Raw genomic sequence first — 16,429 nt, 5'->3', positions numbered from 1 at the left:
ACGAATGCGATGAGATGTTGAAGGCAATTGGCTAGTCTCTGGAATTTTGCTTGTTACCTGTGCCGAGGAATTATCCTACAATTACCATATATTTATGCTCTGCTATCCTTTCAATGTTACACCAGCATCTGTTTCTTTCTTATGTGTACTGTCATAGTTTCATTTTGGTTTAATGAACTAGTGATGGTAACTCGACTCTAGGTAAAGTGATGGCATGTGATTACCTCTGCTGCTTGATCTGTAGTTGTCTTTAGAACAAGATAGTAGTTCAGTCAAGTACACTCAACTAGAGGACATATAGTGATGTGTTAGCTTAGTTTCTTGGTAGATAGACTAATTCTTAGACTCTAGTGACCGATGATGTCGGTGGAATGGCATTGCATCTGCTGCCATTACTGCTTCGTTCGTTTTGGCTGAAATGGTTCGGAATGTGAACTGTTCCACCCGGATCGAATAGATCCGGTTCAAAGTCAGACCGGACCAAGAATGGTCGTTCCGAATGAAAACTGGTCAATCTGGGCCTTTTCCCCGTCTTTGGCCCGGAATGGAGACGGACCCTCCTACATCCGGAACATATCCTGACGAGTGACGACGCGAGCGGGCGCGGCGCACCGCGAAGGGACGCGACGGCGACTGCTTCCCATCCAACGTCCGCGCTGTCCGCCGCCTTCTCGCCGGTAACGCATCGCCCTCGTCTTCCTTGCCCTCTTCTCTCCCCGGCGCTAGGGTTCTCGCCGCGCTAGGGTTCTTGCTTGCTTGCGCTCGATCCGTCGATCCTCGCTAGGCGCTCAGGGGTGAGCAGCTAGTGCGGTGGCCAGTTGCTAAGATGGAATCCGTCCCGAGGAAGGTGCAGCGTGCGGGGTGAGCAGTCGAGCCACATCGCCAGGCGCTCAGGCATGCAGGAGGCAGCTGCCATTGGTCCAGCAAATCAGCTAGACAGTACTATTGTACTGTACTCGGTTCGTATCAAAATGTAATTCTACGTAATTAGCATTTGATAAAGTGCTATTTTAGATGTTTGTTAATTGATTAGTGATTTAAAGGTAGATTATCATTTGTGATTTTTTTCGGAACCTTAATAAAATGTAAAGACAGAACATAGCTACGCACAACGCAGCATCGTCGCCAGGGCACATTCCTTTGCTGAACTAGTAAGAATGGCTTGTGTGAGAAATGACGTGTTTAATTAGACGGAATTATCTTCAGTCAGGCTACACACATACTATATATGCTTAAATTAAGTTGCCGGATAACAACTCGATCACGATTCAGAACTCCACTCTTCTGCCTGGCACGCCCTGGCGTTCCCACTGAACTCACCCTAACAATTGATAACACTAACTCTGCACTCCCTCGATTGATCTTATCCACTTAGATTTGAGTGTCGGACTTACCTTATTTATGACTATTTATTCTTATAATGGTTCCTCATATGATTACATGCTGCCATCAGGATACACTTTATCATCTCCCACTAGCTGATTTTGAATGGCAATTTGGCATATTATACTGAATTAACATCCAGAAATGAGGAGTGGGTGTCTGATTCTTTGTTCATGATAGGCGAAGTCTACAGTTTGATGTCCTGCTTGCAGTTTATCCCTGCAATTTTGATTGTTTTAAATCCGTAGTTAAATCTCGTTGTGCTTTGCAAGTCTTATTGAATCAGTAGGCAACTTTGATCTGAAACCTGCTGTAGTTCTTGATAGGTTTTGTAGTGCCATGCTTTGGTGTGGCCATTTTTTCCGTGAAGTATTTAAAGTTTCTATGTCTAATTTTAATATTGAATTGTTCAAAATATGGGTATAGATAGCTGCTTTGTTTTTACTGATGACTCTTTTTCTCAAACTGTCATTTGAAGTGCCGTCTTGTTACTAATGACATGAATATTCATTTTTTTTAACACTAATGACAATTGACAACACTAATGGCTACTGTTTTTTTTTGCAGAATGGAACTGGTCTTACCATAGCGGGACATAACCATCATCATTGAGGAAAACACCACGGAGCCTTTCGAGTACATGGCACAAGAAATGCAATTGTGGCTTGCAAACCACAATGATATAGAATATATCTTGGTTGGTGATCACGCAAACAGTGAAAGAATTGAGGATTATGATGCGTTAAAGCTGCTGGGTCACACCCGTTGTTGGAAAGGCAAATGAAGGAGGATGCTCCTCTAAGATGGATGCATGTGAAGTTAGAGCTGTCACTTTATTACGGCAGTTACAATAACAGTAACAAAAACATTATCCGGTGAGATGTCAAAAGTTAGATATCACACTACCTTTGTCTTTGTCTCACTTTATTACGGCAGTTATTTTTTAAAATGTCAAAATATGTTTGTTTTTTTAAATTGTCAAAAAAATCCAAACTTCTCTACTGTCCAAAAAGGATAAGAGATGACAGACGTGCATATCCACACTTTAAAGATTGCATAGATGATCTTGATGGCACTTATATCCGTGTCGCTCTGTCACCCGAGGAGATGGTAAGATATATTGGGAAAATCGGAATGGCAACCCAGAATGTTCTAGCTGTTTGTGATTTCGACATGCGTTTCACTTATGTATCCACAGGTTAGCTCGGAGCTATGCATGACACAAGTGTGTTGTACAATGCAATTAGAGTGGATGAAGAATTATTCCCACATCCTCCACGAGGTAACATCACCTTTATAAGGTTTATGTTTTACTTGTCCCAATGCTGAACAAATAATAACTTGTATTATCTTCTCATTTTACAAGCAAATACTATGTTATTGATACGGGTTATCCTAATCGCCCTGGGTATCTAGCTTATTACAAGGGTGAAAGGTATCATTTACCTGAATGGCATAGGGGTATGGAACCAAAGACTCCCGCGGAAAGGTTCAATCATGTTCACTCACCTATTCACAATGTTATTGAGCAATTATTTGGACTATTAAAAATGAAGTGGCAAATTCTCTTCAAGATGCCACCGTACCCCATGTACAAGCAAAAGATGATTGTTGTGGCTACTATGATCCTTCACAATTATATCCGTGAATATGGAGGTGAAGACATTGACTTTTATCGGTTTAATCGTGATCCTAATTATATACCTACTATCCCGGAAAGGTATAAAAAATATGTAGTTTCTCCCTTGGCGTCCGATTGGTCTACTTCGAATGCCAATGCTCCAACTATGGATGTATTTCGTGATGAGTTGGTCACCACCCTTTCTCTTGCTTGGAACTAGTTAATGTTGGTGTGATTCATTTTGTAATTTCATTTGGTGTCACATAGTAGGAATTTTAATTTTTTATTGGAACAATGATGTCTCTATTCTCTAATATGAAATTTTTCCATGTGAAAAAAGAACATGAGCAGTACAGCAACCTTGCAGGTACTGTAGCACGGTCCTGTTGCGTATGCATTGTAGCGCGGAGAAAAACCCACCAAAGGGCAGAAGTGACTATTCCCACTAGTTTCTACAATTTTTGGAGCTACATTTTATTCCGATAGCCGAACAGGTACATAGCTCCCTATTTTTCTAGAGTTGGTGGAGTGGAGCTACAAAAATGTGGAGTTGGTGGAGTGGAGCTATTCTTTTGAGCGGAGCAGTCCCAAATAAACTCTCAAGTACCACTTATTCCGTTCCAAAATGTAGGTCGTTTTAGTTTTTCTAGATACATAGATTTTGCTATGCATCTAAATATACGGTTATATCTAGATGCGTAGTAAAATCTATGTATTTAGAAAAATTAAAACGATATATAATTTGAAACAGAGGGAGCAGCTCTTACTTGGGATAACGTTGGATATGCATAGTACTTCTCTTCAATTTTTCATCTTGCTTCGTGTAAAGAGATTAATCAAGAAGTGATGATTTAGATCTCAGAGGCTTCTAGACTAGTCTGAATCTATTTACTTTACCAAGGTTGGTACTAATCCCACAAGATCGAAACACTTCAGTTACACAAGCTAAAACCAAGAACACTGGTGGACTGAGGTATATTACACCGATGGACTGTGCCATCTCTTCGTGGGCCGGCCAGTTGCAGCATGTAGCTTCGGCCCCTGCTGGCCGGGGCAGTCATTAAGCAGAAGACTTGGTTGTATATGACCCATTAGCAGCCCATCTCCATTGTATCTTACAAGAGCAATCTGAGAGCTGCATTTCTAGCACAAGTTCTGCCATTTTTTCCACTGTCGTCATCCACCATAGCCCTGGTCCAGTTATGGTCAGTGAGGTCCTCCATCACAGATTTTTTTTTTGCACCAAGCCAACTGGAAAAAGTGAAGGTGCCAAGTCAATTGGAGCTGGCCCATTTATCCCTGTCTCCATCAGACACCGTTACCACTGTGCTGACTCGAAGTATAGCTGCTTTATATGCTGCATCACATGGCAATGGTGTGCCCACCCAGGGTCTGCTAGGGTCCGTCCATTCAAAACCATATCCACATGAAACGGAAAAAGCTCCAAATCAAGAATTCCGACTCCCCCATTCTCTTTGTTGTTAGTTGCTATCTTCCGGTACACAAGGCAATGACCACCGTTAGCCTCATTGGAACCTTTCCACAGAGAACTTCTCCCGGTCTTGTCAATCTTCTTGATCGCATATTTCTTCAATATAAAAACAGTTGGGAAATATGAGTATACAGCAACCAAAGTGAGAACAGCGTTCACCAATTTTAGCCAACCAGTTTTATTCAGTAATTTCCCTTTTCTGCAGGATATTTTCCAATGACTTTGTGGATAAGGGTTGCACATCAATCCTTTGTCGACCCAGCCACCTCAAGCACATATGTTTGTTGTGAGGCATCAATACAGTGAAACATCACATGTGCAATAGATGTCTATCATCTACATTTTGCATGAGCAGATTTGTGTTAGACTATAAAATGTGGCAGGCCGCGCCTGCTTTTGGCCAGTGCTGCCAGTTTTGAATGACTTTTATTTTTCTACTTACGTAAGCCCTGGTATATGTGTATGTATCTGGGTGTGTATGTCTATCTGAATATGCATACTGAATGCGCACATTGTCATATTTATCCATGGGAAAATTGTGCGGTCGCAGTTCTTGGCCCAACTTCAGTATGCTTATAGTTATATATAGCTACCCTATAGAAACAAAATTCACTGTATCAAGTGCATTTGTTCCTGTCACTAAGCACGAAGAAATAATTACTTAAATATGTTTCATGTGCTATACATGGTTTTTCTTTGCTACCTATTTTATTTTATTTCCACCGGCTTAAAGTAAACACATTTCAAGCCTTCAAGGAGAGTGCTGAATGCACCTATTATTCAAGAGAGGTGAGACCGTGAGAGCCATGCCGATGGCTTCTCCTACCTACTTTCGAGTCTCCCAATTGGGCATGAGAGGGCAACTTGTTAGTACTCCGTTTCCTTTCTTGGCCATGATCTTGAGGAAGGCAACATAACGCCCTGCAACTTTGCTCACCTGGTGTAGTAGCAGTGAGACGTTGGGCGATGTTTGTACTTGTTCGTTTGTACTTGTTGCTATACCTGCCATCTTCGACATCATGTGTAGTACAATACAATCGTTCTATAAATACACTGCACACGGCAAGGGACATAGGGAGGACAATCATTAACCTCAGTTCTCATAGTCGAATTATCAGGCACATGGTGTGCATCTCCCGGGTTGACTTCAACTCAATTTGTGCTGCCGCCGCAAGCGCTTCCAAGCTTGCTGGCTTGAGTGCGCCATTGAGCACCAGTTCTGTCGTGATGCTCCACTCTTTCTTTGCCTCGTCCCCTACCGCCATCTCCTTGCCTGTTGCCTCATGAGACTGTCACAGGAGATGGAGGACCTCGACTACTTGCCGGCAACCAGAAGCATGAGAGGGTGCAACATGCATGCATCTGGAGAAGAGAACACAAACCAAATCCAGATCTGAAATTTAAGCTGCTGCTAACGATAAGGATTTAGGATCAGTTCACTAGTATTTATAGAAAACGATCAGAATAATGGACACAGAACACAGGCACATAAAAAACATAATGATGCCAGGCAAACGGCCTACATATACTCATGCATATATAAGCACGATCGTCAATTACATTAGTGGATAAGAATAGAAAGACGATAATTTAGTGTAGACTAGCAGAGAGGATACGATTGGTTGGGTCTATTATTCATTCTCATCTGATCGTCCTTGCTTCCTCATAAACGGCTCAAGCCAGCAAGGAGGCTCGTGGCCAGCGGGTTCCTCTTCCCCTTCGACATAGCCCTTGGCATCTTACTCCTTTATTATGTAATCGGCAGTCGCCTGCTTGATGTCCTTGATGGTCGTGAGGAAGATCTCCTCCGCCAGCTTACGCTGAGATGCATCTTCTATCATGCGGCAGCCATCTTTGTAGGTACCAGTAGAGATCACGGCGAGCTCTTTCTTCCCTGCAAACACCCTCAGACTGTTGATCTAATCCTTCGTCATCGGCAGGTGGGTCACCTTCTTCGCCACCCTCGCGTCCTCTGGCGGCTCCGGTTGGGCCGACCACTTCCCCTGCTTCTCTTGTTCCGCCGGCGCCGGCTTGGCACTGCTCGGCTCCCCCTTGCATCACGGGCTGGAGGAAATTCGATCTCTACAACATCATCTCCAGAATCTCTAGCACACACCGCTCCCTCGCCTTTGACTCCCCATCGATCTCATCAGGTGGTGGCGGCGGCGCTGAATGGATCATGTCTCCACTCCGTCCGACCGTCCACCTAAGTCCCGTTCCTTGCTAGACCTAGGCGAACGGTGGAGTAGAAGATAGTAAAACGCCTATGGCTTATGGGAACCGTCTAATTGGTTGCCGTGTGGAAGTGTGATGCTAGGGCGGGTCGTGTTGTGTCGTGTCACCTTGGATGTTGCCTTGGGAAATGCGGAAGGTCCGAGGAAAGGTTCAGCACTGTTCCCTTTTGTTTGCGGATTTTTATTGTTGCGTGGTATCTCTACTTATCAAATTCAATTCAGTTCTTGATCTGATTTGGCTACTCTTCTTCTCCAGCGTGAGAAGCCCATCCAACTGACGTGTGGTTGCGGTTGTTGTTGCTGTTTAGTTTCCAATTATTTGGGCACTGAACCCTCGTGTCCGACATTGAGGCCTCCTCCTTGTTAATTAGAGGAGTTGGCGAGGGAGGCAACAATTGACGATGTTCCAGTGGATGGGAATGACGAGGAGCAACATCACAATGGCGCAGTGCTGAAAAGTGCTAAGGCGCCCCAAGTTAGAAATGTTTGGTTTAGTCTAAATGTTTAGTTTTTGTGCTGGCTACTATAGAAACTTATAATGTTTCTATAATGCTTTGCTTTGTTTTGCTAGAATTTGGGAGGGGGTTCGACCAAGGACGTGCCTCAGCACGACGCGGCAAGGAGGTGATACTCGTGGATGATAACAACAGCGGGCATGAAGATGGTGGGAAGGCTAAGGTGGATGAGAATGCGCCACGTTACGGGTTGAGATTCAAAACTTATAATGATGCGATCAAGTACTATAAGCATTATGCTGAGGATTCTAGGTTTGCGACGCTGTATGGATCAGGTCTCCCATCCGTCCGACCATCCACCAAGGTTCCGTTCCCATGCTAGACCTAGGCGAACGGCGGAGTAGAAGATAATAAAACGGCTCTAGCTTATGGGAACCATCAGCTGGTTGTTGTGTGAAAGTGTGAGCACGGTGGGTTGTGCCGTGCCCTGTTGCTTTACCTTTGGTTTAATCGGATGTTGCCTTGGGGAAACTGGGAAAGTCCGAAGAACGGTTTCACATACAACCGTTCAATTTACACAAGCATATTGCATAACCAAGCTCAAATTCATCTCCGTTACCCTGTCGTCGTACGTTGGTTGGTGTTGTTGATTCAGGAGGCTTCATCTGCCCCAACGAGGAGAGGGACGAAAATGAGGCCTGTAAAATCTTAGGCTCGTATGGACAACCCTCTACCCATTTAGTTGTACGCTCGCGTGCCCAACCTAACAGCTATTCACGCACACAGGTCAACCAATTCCTCGAAGCCCAAGGAAAAATGACTTTTCTTCCCCGGCTCTTTCTCTGTCCCTCTCCCTCAGCCTTACTACCACTGCCGCCCAGCACAACTTGTTGCATCTCATCGTCAGCGACCTCACGCTAGCCGCCAACCGGAAACGGCAAGCCAGGCTGCCTTCAGGAAAGCCGTCCCTCGTCAAGAGGCATCGATCTCCTCCCCTTCACAGACTTCTACGGGCACTAAACTAGAATGACGTGGGGGTGGAGATCCATCCGAACATGACTTATTTTTTCTTCCGTTACGGATTTTATTGCTGTGTGGTTTCTCTGCTTATCGAATTCAAGTCAATTCATGATCTGATTCGGCTGTTCTTCTCCAGCGCGAGAGGTGGAGAGGCCAATCTAGCTAAGTTGCGGCTGGTACGTTTGGTACGTTTGCTGGCTACTGTGTTGCCTAGCTTAGCGAGGACGGGCGCTGTATAGACTAGTTTGGTTGGTTAGCTAGCGGTCTTGGGGCTTGAGCTTTCAAGCTTTTTGCACGTGAAACTGAGCGAGCTAGAACCGCTCTCCTGCGCCGGCAAGCTTTACCTTGCCGAGCTATGCGAGGCGAGCTGAAGAGGCAAAACTACCAAACGTCAGAGGGAGGAAATGGGCCCCGTGAAAACGTAAATGATAAGCGCGCAGCCGTTTATGTCTCCGCAGGGGCGCACGTGGACCCTATCTCATCTACTATATGCAAGTCCCCTCCCCTGGGTCGCCCCTTCTCTGTCCGTGGTCAACAACTCGCTTCGTGCTCGGTGGTGGTAGACAGCTGGCGACGAGGTGGGCCTCCTCCTCCTGCTCCTGCTCCTCATTCCTCTCTTGGATTGAGGCACGGTGGTGGCTGGGTTAGGGTTTTCGGTTCCGGTTTGGGGTTGTCGGGGGAGGGCTTCATGGCCGGCGGGCTTAGAGTGTCTGGCGGCGGTAGTGGATCGAGGGTGGTGAGGTGAGGTGGCGTGGGATTCCATCCATCCATCGAAGCTCCATTTCGCCACCCCTCCAGACTCCAAGCTGCTGTTTGCTCACCCGCGCCGCAACTAGCGGCTCCTGCAACGGCGGCACCGGTGGTTGCCCATGCGTCCTCCGTGCTCTTCGCATTTTGCTATTGCTCGCACTCGGTGGCCAGCACTAGATGGCAGCGAGATGGTGGCTGCTCCTTTTTTCCTCAGAACGTGGGGGTGGAGGACGACAGAGGGATAAAAAAACAAAGGGTAGAGAGGAGAGTGGAGGTTGACGGAGCGATCTGATGGTAGGAATCAACCGAGCGAGAGCCAAGGCGCGATTTTCACAGGACGGAGTAAGAAAAATCTCCCTTTTGATTTTTTCAATAGAGAGATAGAGAGATTGTACTGTACCCATATTCGTGGGAGAACTTAAATTCTAAGCCTGCAGTCGTGTACGTCTCCTCGTGGCGCACGCGAACCCTCTCACCTGTAATGTATGAAGGGGGTGTTTGGTTCTTTAGTCCAAACTAAAATTTATGTCATATCGAATATTCGGATGTTAATCAGAAGGATTAAACATGATCTAATTATAAAACTAATTACATAGATGGAGGTTAATCATTAGCACATGTTTACTGTAGCACCATATTATCAAATTATGGACTAATTAGGCATTATAGATTTATCTTGCAAATTAGTATATGTGCAATTGATTTTATAATTAATCTATGTTTAATAATCCTAATTAGTATCAAACAATTGATTTTATAATTAATTTATGTTTAATCATCGTAGGAGATTGGCACCAAACACCCCCGAAGTCCCTCCCCTGCCGGCCGCACCTTCTCCGTCCCGTCCTTGTCAACAGCTCGCTCCTCTCTCCTCCGACGCTTCGTGCTCGTCCCAACTCTGGTGGGTGGTGGTAGACGGCCGGCGACGAGGTGGGCGTCCTCCTCTTCCTCCTCCTCCTGCTCCTGCTCCTCACTGCTCTCTCGGATTGAGGCTTGGTGGTGACTGGGTTAGGGTTTCCGATTCGGGGTGGTCGGGGGAGGGCTCCCGGGCCGGCGGGCTTAGAGTGTCTGGCGGCGGTGGCGGATCGAGGGTGGTGAGGTGAGGCGGCGTGGTATTCCATCCATCCATCCATCCATCGAAGCTCCGTTTCCCCACCCCTCCAGACTCCAGGCTGCCGTTTGCTCGCCCGCGCCGCAACTGGCGGCTCCTTTTTCCCTCAGATTCGGCCGTCGTCTGACGGCACGTGATGCAGCTTGGCACCGAGATTTGCTTTGTCTTGTATTCCATCATGTTGACCTTTTTTTCATCCGTGCTGATTTGTGTCGATTCTTGCTAATTTGGGTCATTTTCTGTGCTGATTTGCCAAGTCTGGTTAGTTCGGTCGAGACTGAGACCGAACCCGAACACCCACCCCTAGAATCATGGCCATGAGGAAGCCAAATCCCTACACTATTATGATAATCTTCTGTTTGCACTATTTATTCATTTTGTAATTTATGCAAGTTTCAGACTTATTTGTTGAGTTTAATGTGTTGTGTACCTAATCGTTTGGGGAATTTTGTACTTGTGTTACCTAGTTGCATACTGGAGTTTTGGCTACGCATATACAGTAGGTTAGAATTCTAGGTCCGGATTGCTACGCAATGTGCTTCGTTGCTAACCCAATTCATCCGTGTTTTGAACTTCCAATTAGGCCATCCTTTGTCGTCTTCAGTGAGCAAGGTGAATCCAGCCATGGTGCAGGTGCAGTCAGTTGCCAAGGAGTTTCTGGTGGCCCCTGCACTGCAGCAGCAATGAAGATGTGAGTGGTCATCTCTCACCACCAACCTGTGACCTTTTGTTGTTCGTTGTTACTTTTATGCTGCACTAAGCTGTCAATCTTTCACCTGCACATATTTTTCTGTTATGGAATTTCTTGAAAAATGGGGTCCAGCTAGTGCCTCAGATGTTGGCCGGTGGGCTTAGAGTGTCTGGCAGCAGCAGTAGGCACGTCGGCGGTGGCGGATAGAAGATGGCGAGGTGAGGCGGCGTGGGCGCCGCAGGCGGCGGACGATAACCGGTGGGAAGGGCTGATGGTGAGGCGAGCGGCTTCCTCAGTTAGCGAATGGCGGGTGGAGGGCGGCTTGTGGTGGTGCGGCTGGCGGTGGCAGGGGCAGTTCGGTTCATTGAACCTGGACTGTGGATGCTGTCGCCCCAAATCTTGCATGTGCAGGCGTTAGTAAAGTCCTTGAATTATTACTGTGTCGAAGCTGCGCATCGTGGCGGGCACACCTTTCTCCTCCACCTTTTGTCATGTGATGATTTATTTTAGCAACAGGGAAATAGGAATTAACTGATTTGTTTTCAAATCGAAAGGTTTGGTTCGTGTAGCTCTTGGATCCTGGTTTGTGTTGAATTAAAGAATTATATTATGGCATTAAAGACTTTGCTACCTTTTTATAGGAGGTACCATCTCCAATATTTAAACAACAATTTATTAAGCATTTGTACTCTTATTTGTGTGATTTCAATGAGAATGCGTGGCATGCGTGCACGATCTTTTTAACTAAGAATTTTGTCTCGCATGTTCGCCCCACCTAAAATTTAGAGTGTGCTCCGCCACTGAACCCTAGCTTGGTTGGAGTGGTTTCTCTAGTAACTGTTTTTGTTTTGGGCAACCTTTTTGTTGCGGATTTGATTGCTGTGTGCTTTTCATGGTCTGATTCGTCTGTTCTTCTCCAGCGTGAGAGGCCAATCCAGCCAAGCTGCGGTTGCGGTTGCAGTTTAGTTTCCACATTTTTGGGGTTTAGTTTAGCTGAACCCCCATGTCCGACGTCGAGGCTGCCTCCTTGTTAGAGGAGTTGGCGAGGGAGGCGACAATTGATGATGTGGCTGTTCTCGTGAATGGGAATGGCGAAGAGCAACATGGCAATGAAGCAGTGCTGAAAAGTGCTGAGGCGCTCCAGGTTAGAAATGTTTGGATTAGCTTAAAATGTTTAGTTTTGGTGCTGGCTGCTGTAGAAACTCATAATGATTTGCATTATTTTGCTAGAATTTGGGAGGGATTTCGGCCAAGGAGGTGCCTCAGCACGAGGGCAAGGAGGTGATACTCGTGGATGATAACGACAGCGGGCAGGAGGATGGTGGGAAGGCTAAGGTGGATGAGAACGCGCCACGTTTCGGGCTGAGATTCAAAACTTATGATGATGCGCTCAAGTACTATAAGCAATATGCCGAGGATTCTGGGTTTGCGGCGATCATTCTGAAGTCATCGTATCTAAAGTCGGGGGTGTGCCGAAGGTTGGTGCTTGGTTGTAGTCGAGCTGGGAGAGGGAGAGCAAATGCGTGCTATCTGTCTAGAGAGTCAACCAAGATCAATTGCCCAGCAAGGATCTCGTTAAAGTTAAGGCAAGATAGGTGGCTTCACATTGATGATGCTAAGCTTGAGCACAACCATCCACTTAACCAGTCCTCTGTGGCACTCACTAATTGTTACAAGAAGCTAACAGATGCCAAGAATGGGGAACCTGCTTCACGGTTGAAGGGTCGCAGGAACGTTCCAGCTGAAAAAGAGCAAGGGAACTTTACTGAGATAGGAAGACTTAAATTTGGGGAAGGAGATGACGAGTATATCCAGAAGTTTTTTGGGAACATGCAGAACAAGAATCCTTATTTCTTCTACTTAGTAGATTTGGATTATCAAGGGCGTTTGAGGAACTTGTTCTGGAGTGACGCTAGGTCAAGGGCAGCAAATGATTACTTCGGTCATGATGTTGTTTACTTTGACACCTCGTACTTGACAGAAAAATACGATTTGCCACTTGTTTTCTTCACTGGGATGAATAATCATGGTCAGCCTGTTCTGTTTGGTACTGGTTTACTTTCAGATCTAAATGCTGACAGTTATGCTTGGTTATTTAGGGCATTTTTAGCATGCATGAAGGGTCGCTGTCCAATGGCAATCATTACTGAGCATTACAATGCTATTCTAGATGCTGTTCGAGAAGTTCTACCTGAAGTTAGACATCGCCTTTGCCTGTATCGTATTATGAAAGATGTAGCTGAGAATTTGAAAGAACATGCAGAGTTTAAAACAATCAAGAAAGCACTGAATAAAGTAACATATGGGTCTTTGAAGATCCCAGAGTTTGAAGCGGATTGGAAGAAGATTATAGATGAGCATGGACTTGGAGAAAATGAGTGCCTCAGTTCCCTATATGAGCATCGCCAACTCTGGGCACCTGCATATCTCAGAGACAAATTCTGGGCAGGGATGTCTATTTCACAGCATGGGGAGTCTATTTCCTCGTACTATGATGGTTTTGTGTACCCAAAAACTTCTTTGAAACAATTTTTCAGTAAATATGAGATGATATTAGAGAACAAATACAAGAAGGAGTGGCAAGCAGATGAAGAATCCTCCCATAGGACTCCACTAACAGTAACGAAGTTCTACATGGAAGAGCAGCTGGCCAAAGCCTACACAATAAACATGTTCAGAAAATTTCAGGATGAGTTGAAAGCCACAATGTATTGTGATGGTATGCCAATTAAAGTTGATGGTCGGCTTGTCACTTTTGAAGTAAAAGAATGCTCGTACATGGAAGATGGAAAGGACACAGAGAGCAGGACCTATGAAGTTTACTTTTGTAAAGAAGGGAAGGTTGAAATTGAGTGTGAATGTGGTTTCGTTCAGTTCACTGGCGTCCTATGTAGACATGCATTATCTGTGTTGAAGTTGCAGGAGATATTTGAGATCCCATCAGATTATGTTCTTGATCGCTGGAGAAGGGACTATAAAAAATTGTATTCTAAAGCAAACAAACCCAATGAAATGCCCCTTAGTGGAATTGTTGAGCGCTCTGATTATTTGTTCAGTCAATGTAGTCAGTTGCTCAATCTAGGGTTTGTATCTGAGAGTAGGTACCTTGTTGCTCTGAAGTTACTGAGAGATGCGGAAAGATCTCTTCTGGATGATGGACTACCTGCTAGAGACAGGCAGTCAACGCTTCTTTCATTTGAGGCTGATGCACCAGAAAATGGTCAAGGCCTTTTTAATCCCCAGTTTTCAGAGAGTGTAAAGAATTCTCAGTCAGCCCATGCAAAACGTCGCGGCCGGCCACCGAAGAAAGTGACAGAATCTAATGGTGAAACTGTAACACAGCCAAACAAAGAACAGGTTAGTCTTAGTTACCTTATTTTCTCAAGGCATGACTCACGAGCCTCAAACCTCACACTTCAGTTTTAATTATATTAATACACTTTTTTGGTTCATGTATATTCTTGTTAAGCAGGATTTTCTGCGGTCATCATTTGTCACAGACGATACAAATATGGTCCAAGGGCCGCCCTCTGCCTCCCATCTTGAAGGTCCTCACATGGGAGTGCAAGGAGGCATTGATTTAATGGTACATAATTTTTTTTGTCTGCCACTGCTATTAATACTCACATATATTTGAAAACTCTTGCTGCAAACTTGCACAGGAAGGAATACCAAATCTCTCATTTGGTAATCATTTTGGAATGGATATTAATCACCAACATCAAGTACCCAGCCACCAAAGGATGCAGCAGAACAATTTCATGCAGGTTCCTATCATACGATTGGCCACATGTTTATAACATCATATAATATTCTTTGTTTCCAACTATTGAGTTCCTATTTTTTCCTCAACAATGGACTCCCTTGCATCTTTGCCATATTAGAATTACTGACACCTTGTTTAAAACATTTCAGGTGCAGGCAGAACCCCATGGGTTTGCGAGTCAGTGGGTTTACCACCCAATGTTGCAGGTATTTGTAGTCAATCTTGGTTCTTGACTTTGAAGTTTATGTATGGGTATCTGTGTCAAAATGACTCGTATGACCATGTTGCAGGATAATCCAGTGCTAAGAACTCCTACGCGAAGAACAGGGTAGCGCGTGTTCTTTGCTTTAATATTTCAGTAGAATTTTAGGTAAGGGCTGAGCTTACCCTTATCCTTGCAGCTCTTTGACCTCGTAATTTTTCCTTCATCTGCCAGCATCCACGAGTTTTATATTTTCTATTTCAGTATTCTTTTTATTCTTGAATCGTGCTGCCCATGCATATATTCTGTGTAAAGTTTCTAGGGCATGAACTTTCTGCTCTTTCCTTTTATTTTGAAGTAACTTCATGTTTATTTTACATTGCTATGAAGAAAGTATTCAGGTGTATGGAGGGCGAGTGATTATCATGTCGAGTTCATGCACTCATGTGATGTATGTGATAAGAAGAGCAGATCCTTGTAGATTATTCTTCCTTTTTTTTTTCAGGCATAGAGCTCATGCTGAAACTGATTGATACGGTTTTTCACATGATAACTTTACTGTTTTTCATTACTGTACGTTGTTTGCTGCTGTCAAATGTCATACCATCTTTTGCATCATGCATCTTTAGATGTAAATTCTCACCATGATAATTTCTCTAGATCTAAGAGCAGCAATGATTTCTCAGCTTCACATGTAGTTATGACGGTTTCCAGATGCAGTCACGCACATCATGTTTTTGAGCCTGTTTGCTGTTAGTATCATGTCGTTGTTCCTTTTTTCGACTAAGATTTTATTTATATTGTGAACTTTCATACACTGTACATTTGTGCACCTAGGGATCTGCATATAACACCTTATTTCAATTACTGTGCTGATAGTTGATTTGGCTTAGTAAGGTTGCATGTATTCCCAATATGTATCAGATTTTTCGTAGCCAATTCCTTTTAAGCTGATTCCAAAAGTGAAAACATAATTCCCTGCTTTCTTAGATAGTCGTTTACAATTATATAAATCATATGTCACAAAGGAGGATTCTTGTGCATTAGCATGAAGGTTCTAAATAGCTAGCTATAGTTGTCGTATAGCTGATTTCTGAACTTTCCGCGAAGTCACAAACAGATAGCTTTTATGGCGCCAAACCTGTGATTTTAAACCTCAGTTAGCATCACTACCAGTATCCCTAGCTCAGCTATCCATTTGCCATAATAGGTTTCCCCGTGTAAATTTCAGGTACAATGACTTCTCTGACTCCTGTAATGACTGCCTGAAATCCTGAACTAACCTGAGGATATGGATGCCGTGGCACACTACTAAAGGCAAGAACTTGGCGGAGGGTCCACTGGATGCTAACTTTTTGGTTATCTGATACTGTTAGCTGCTGTCGCCAGGCTGAAATTTTCAAGCTGTACATAACCATTAGCCCATGTGTACATCTTCCAGCGCCACAGATTAGACTATTAGAGGATTTTGAGCGCGCCTGCAAAGTTTTAGTGGTCTGAATACTTGTGGATAAGGCACTGCAACACGCAATTAGGATTTTCCTTTGCCCTCTGGCAGTGGTTTTTGAAGCCTGTAAGATTGGCACGGTCACAAGTATTATCAGCGTGTCAGAACATGTGTGCACCAGTTCCCTTAATGCGCTCCAGTTTTGATAATGTGACAATGTTCAGTGGACGTATTGTTAATTGGGTGCTTATTGGTTA

The 16,429-nt window shown here is 44.6% G+C and overlaps 1 protein-coding gene and 1 long non-coding RNA gene across 4 annotated transcripts; both read left to right on the top strand.

The window, feature by feature from the left end:
• The first annotated feature begins 518 nt into the window (after positions 1-518).
• Positions 519-3,865, top strand: LOC117860206 (uncharacterized). Of its 3 annotated transcripts, XR_011898579.1 has the most exons (4): positions 521-677; positions 1,951-2,258; positions 2,582-2,665; positions 2,750-3,865. It is a non-coding gene; the product is annotated as an uncharacterized lncRNA (long non-coding RNA). The 3 variants fall into 3 exon arrangements; XR_004641404.2 differs by having other exon boundaries at positions 519-677; positions 1,951-2,665; XR_011898578.1 differs by having other exon boundaries at positions 2,582-3,865.
• A 5,882-nt stretch (positions 3,866-9,747) lies between these two features.
• On the top strand, positions 9,748-16,429 carry LOC117860499 (protein FAR1-RELATED SEQUENCE 6). The gene is made up of 9 exons (XM_034743811.2): positions 9,748-9,885; positions 10,650-10,757; positions 11,678-11,901; positions 11,988-14,114; positions 14,230-14,343; positions 14,420-14,524; positions 14,673-14,729; positions 14,814-14,893; positions 15,957-16,429. The coding sequence occupies exons 3-8, from the start codon at positions 11,761-11,763 to the stop codon at positions 14,853-14,855; spliced, it is 2,586 nt and encodes an 861-aa protein (XP_034599702.1). The 5' UTR covers positions 9,748-9,885; positions 10,650-10,757; positions 11,678-11,760; the 3' UTR covers positions 14,856-14,893; positions 15,957-16,429.

This window comes from Setaria viridis, chromosome 6 (assembly GCF_005286985.2).
Source record: "Setaria viridis chromosome 6, Setaria_viridis_v4.0, whole genome shotgun sequence".
Taxonomy (NCBI): Eukaryota; Viridiplantae; Streptophyta; class Magnoliopsida; order Poales; family Poaceae; genus Setaria; species Setaria viridis.
This window is presented reverse-complemented; position numbering and strand designations above follow the sequence as displayed.

Excerpts from the sequence above, each read along its gene's own strand:
- LOC117860499 (XM_034743811.2), top strand. The coding sequence starts at position 11,761 with ATGTCCGACGTCGAGGCTGCCTCCTTGTTAGAGGAGTTGGCGAGGGAG. Across the intron at positions 11,902-11,987 it reads AAAGTGCTGAGGCGCTCCAG|AATTTGGGAGGGATTTCGGC; the intron begins GTTAGAAATGTT and ends TTATTTTGCTAG. Across the intron at positions 14,525-14,672 it reads AGCAGAACAATTTCATGCAG|GTGCAGGCAGAACCCCATGG; the intron begins GTTCCTATCATA and ends AAAACATTTCAG.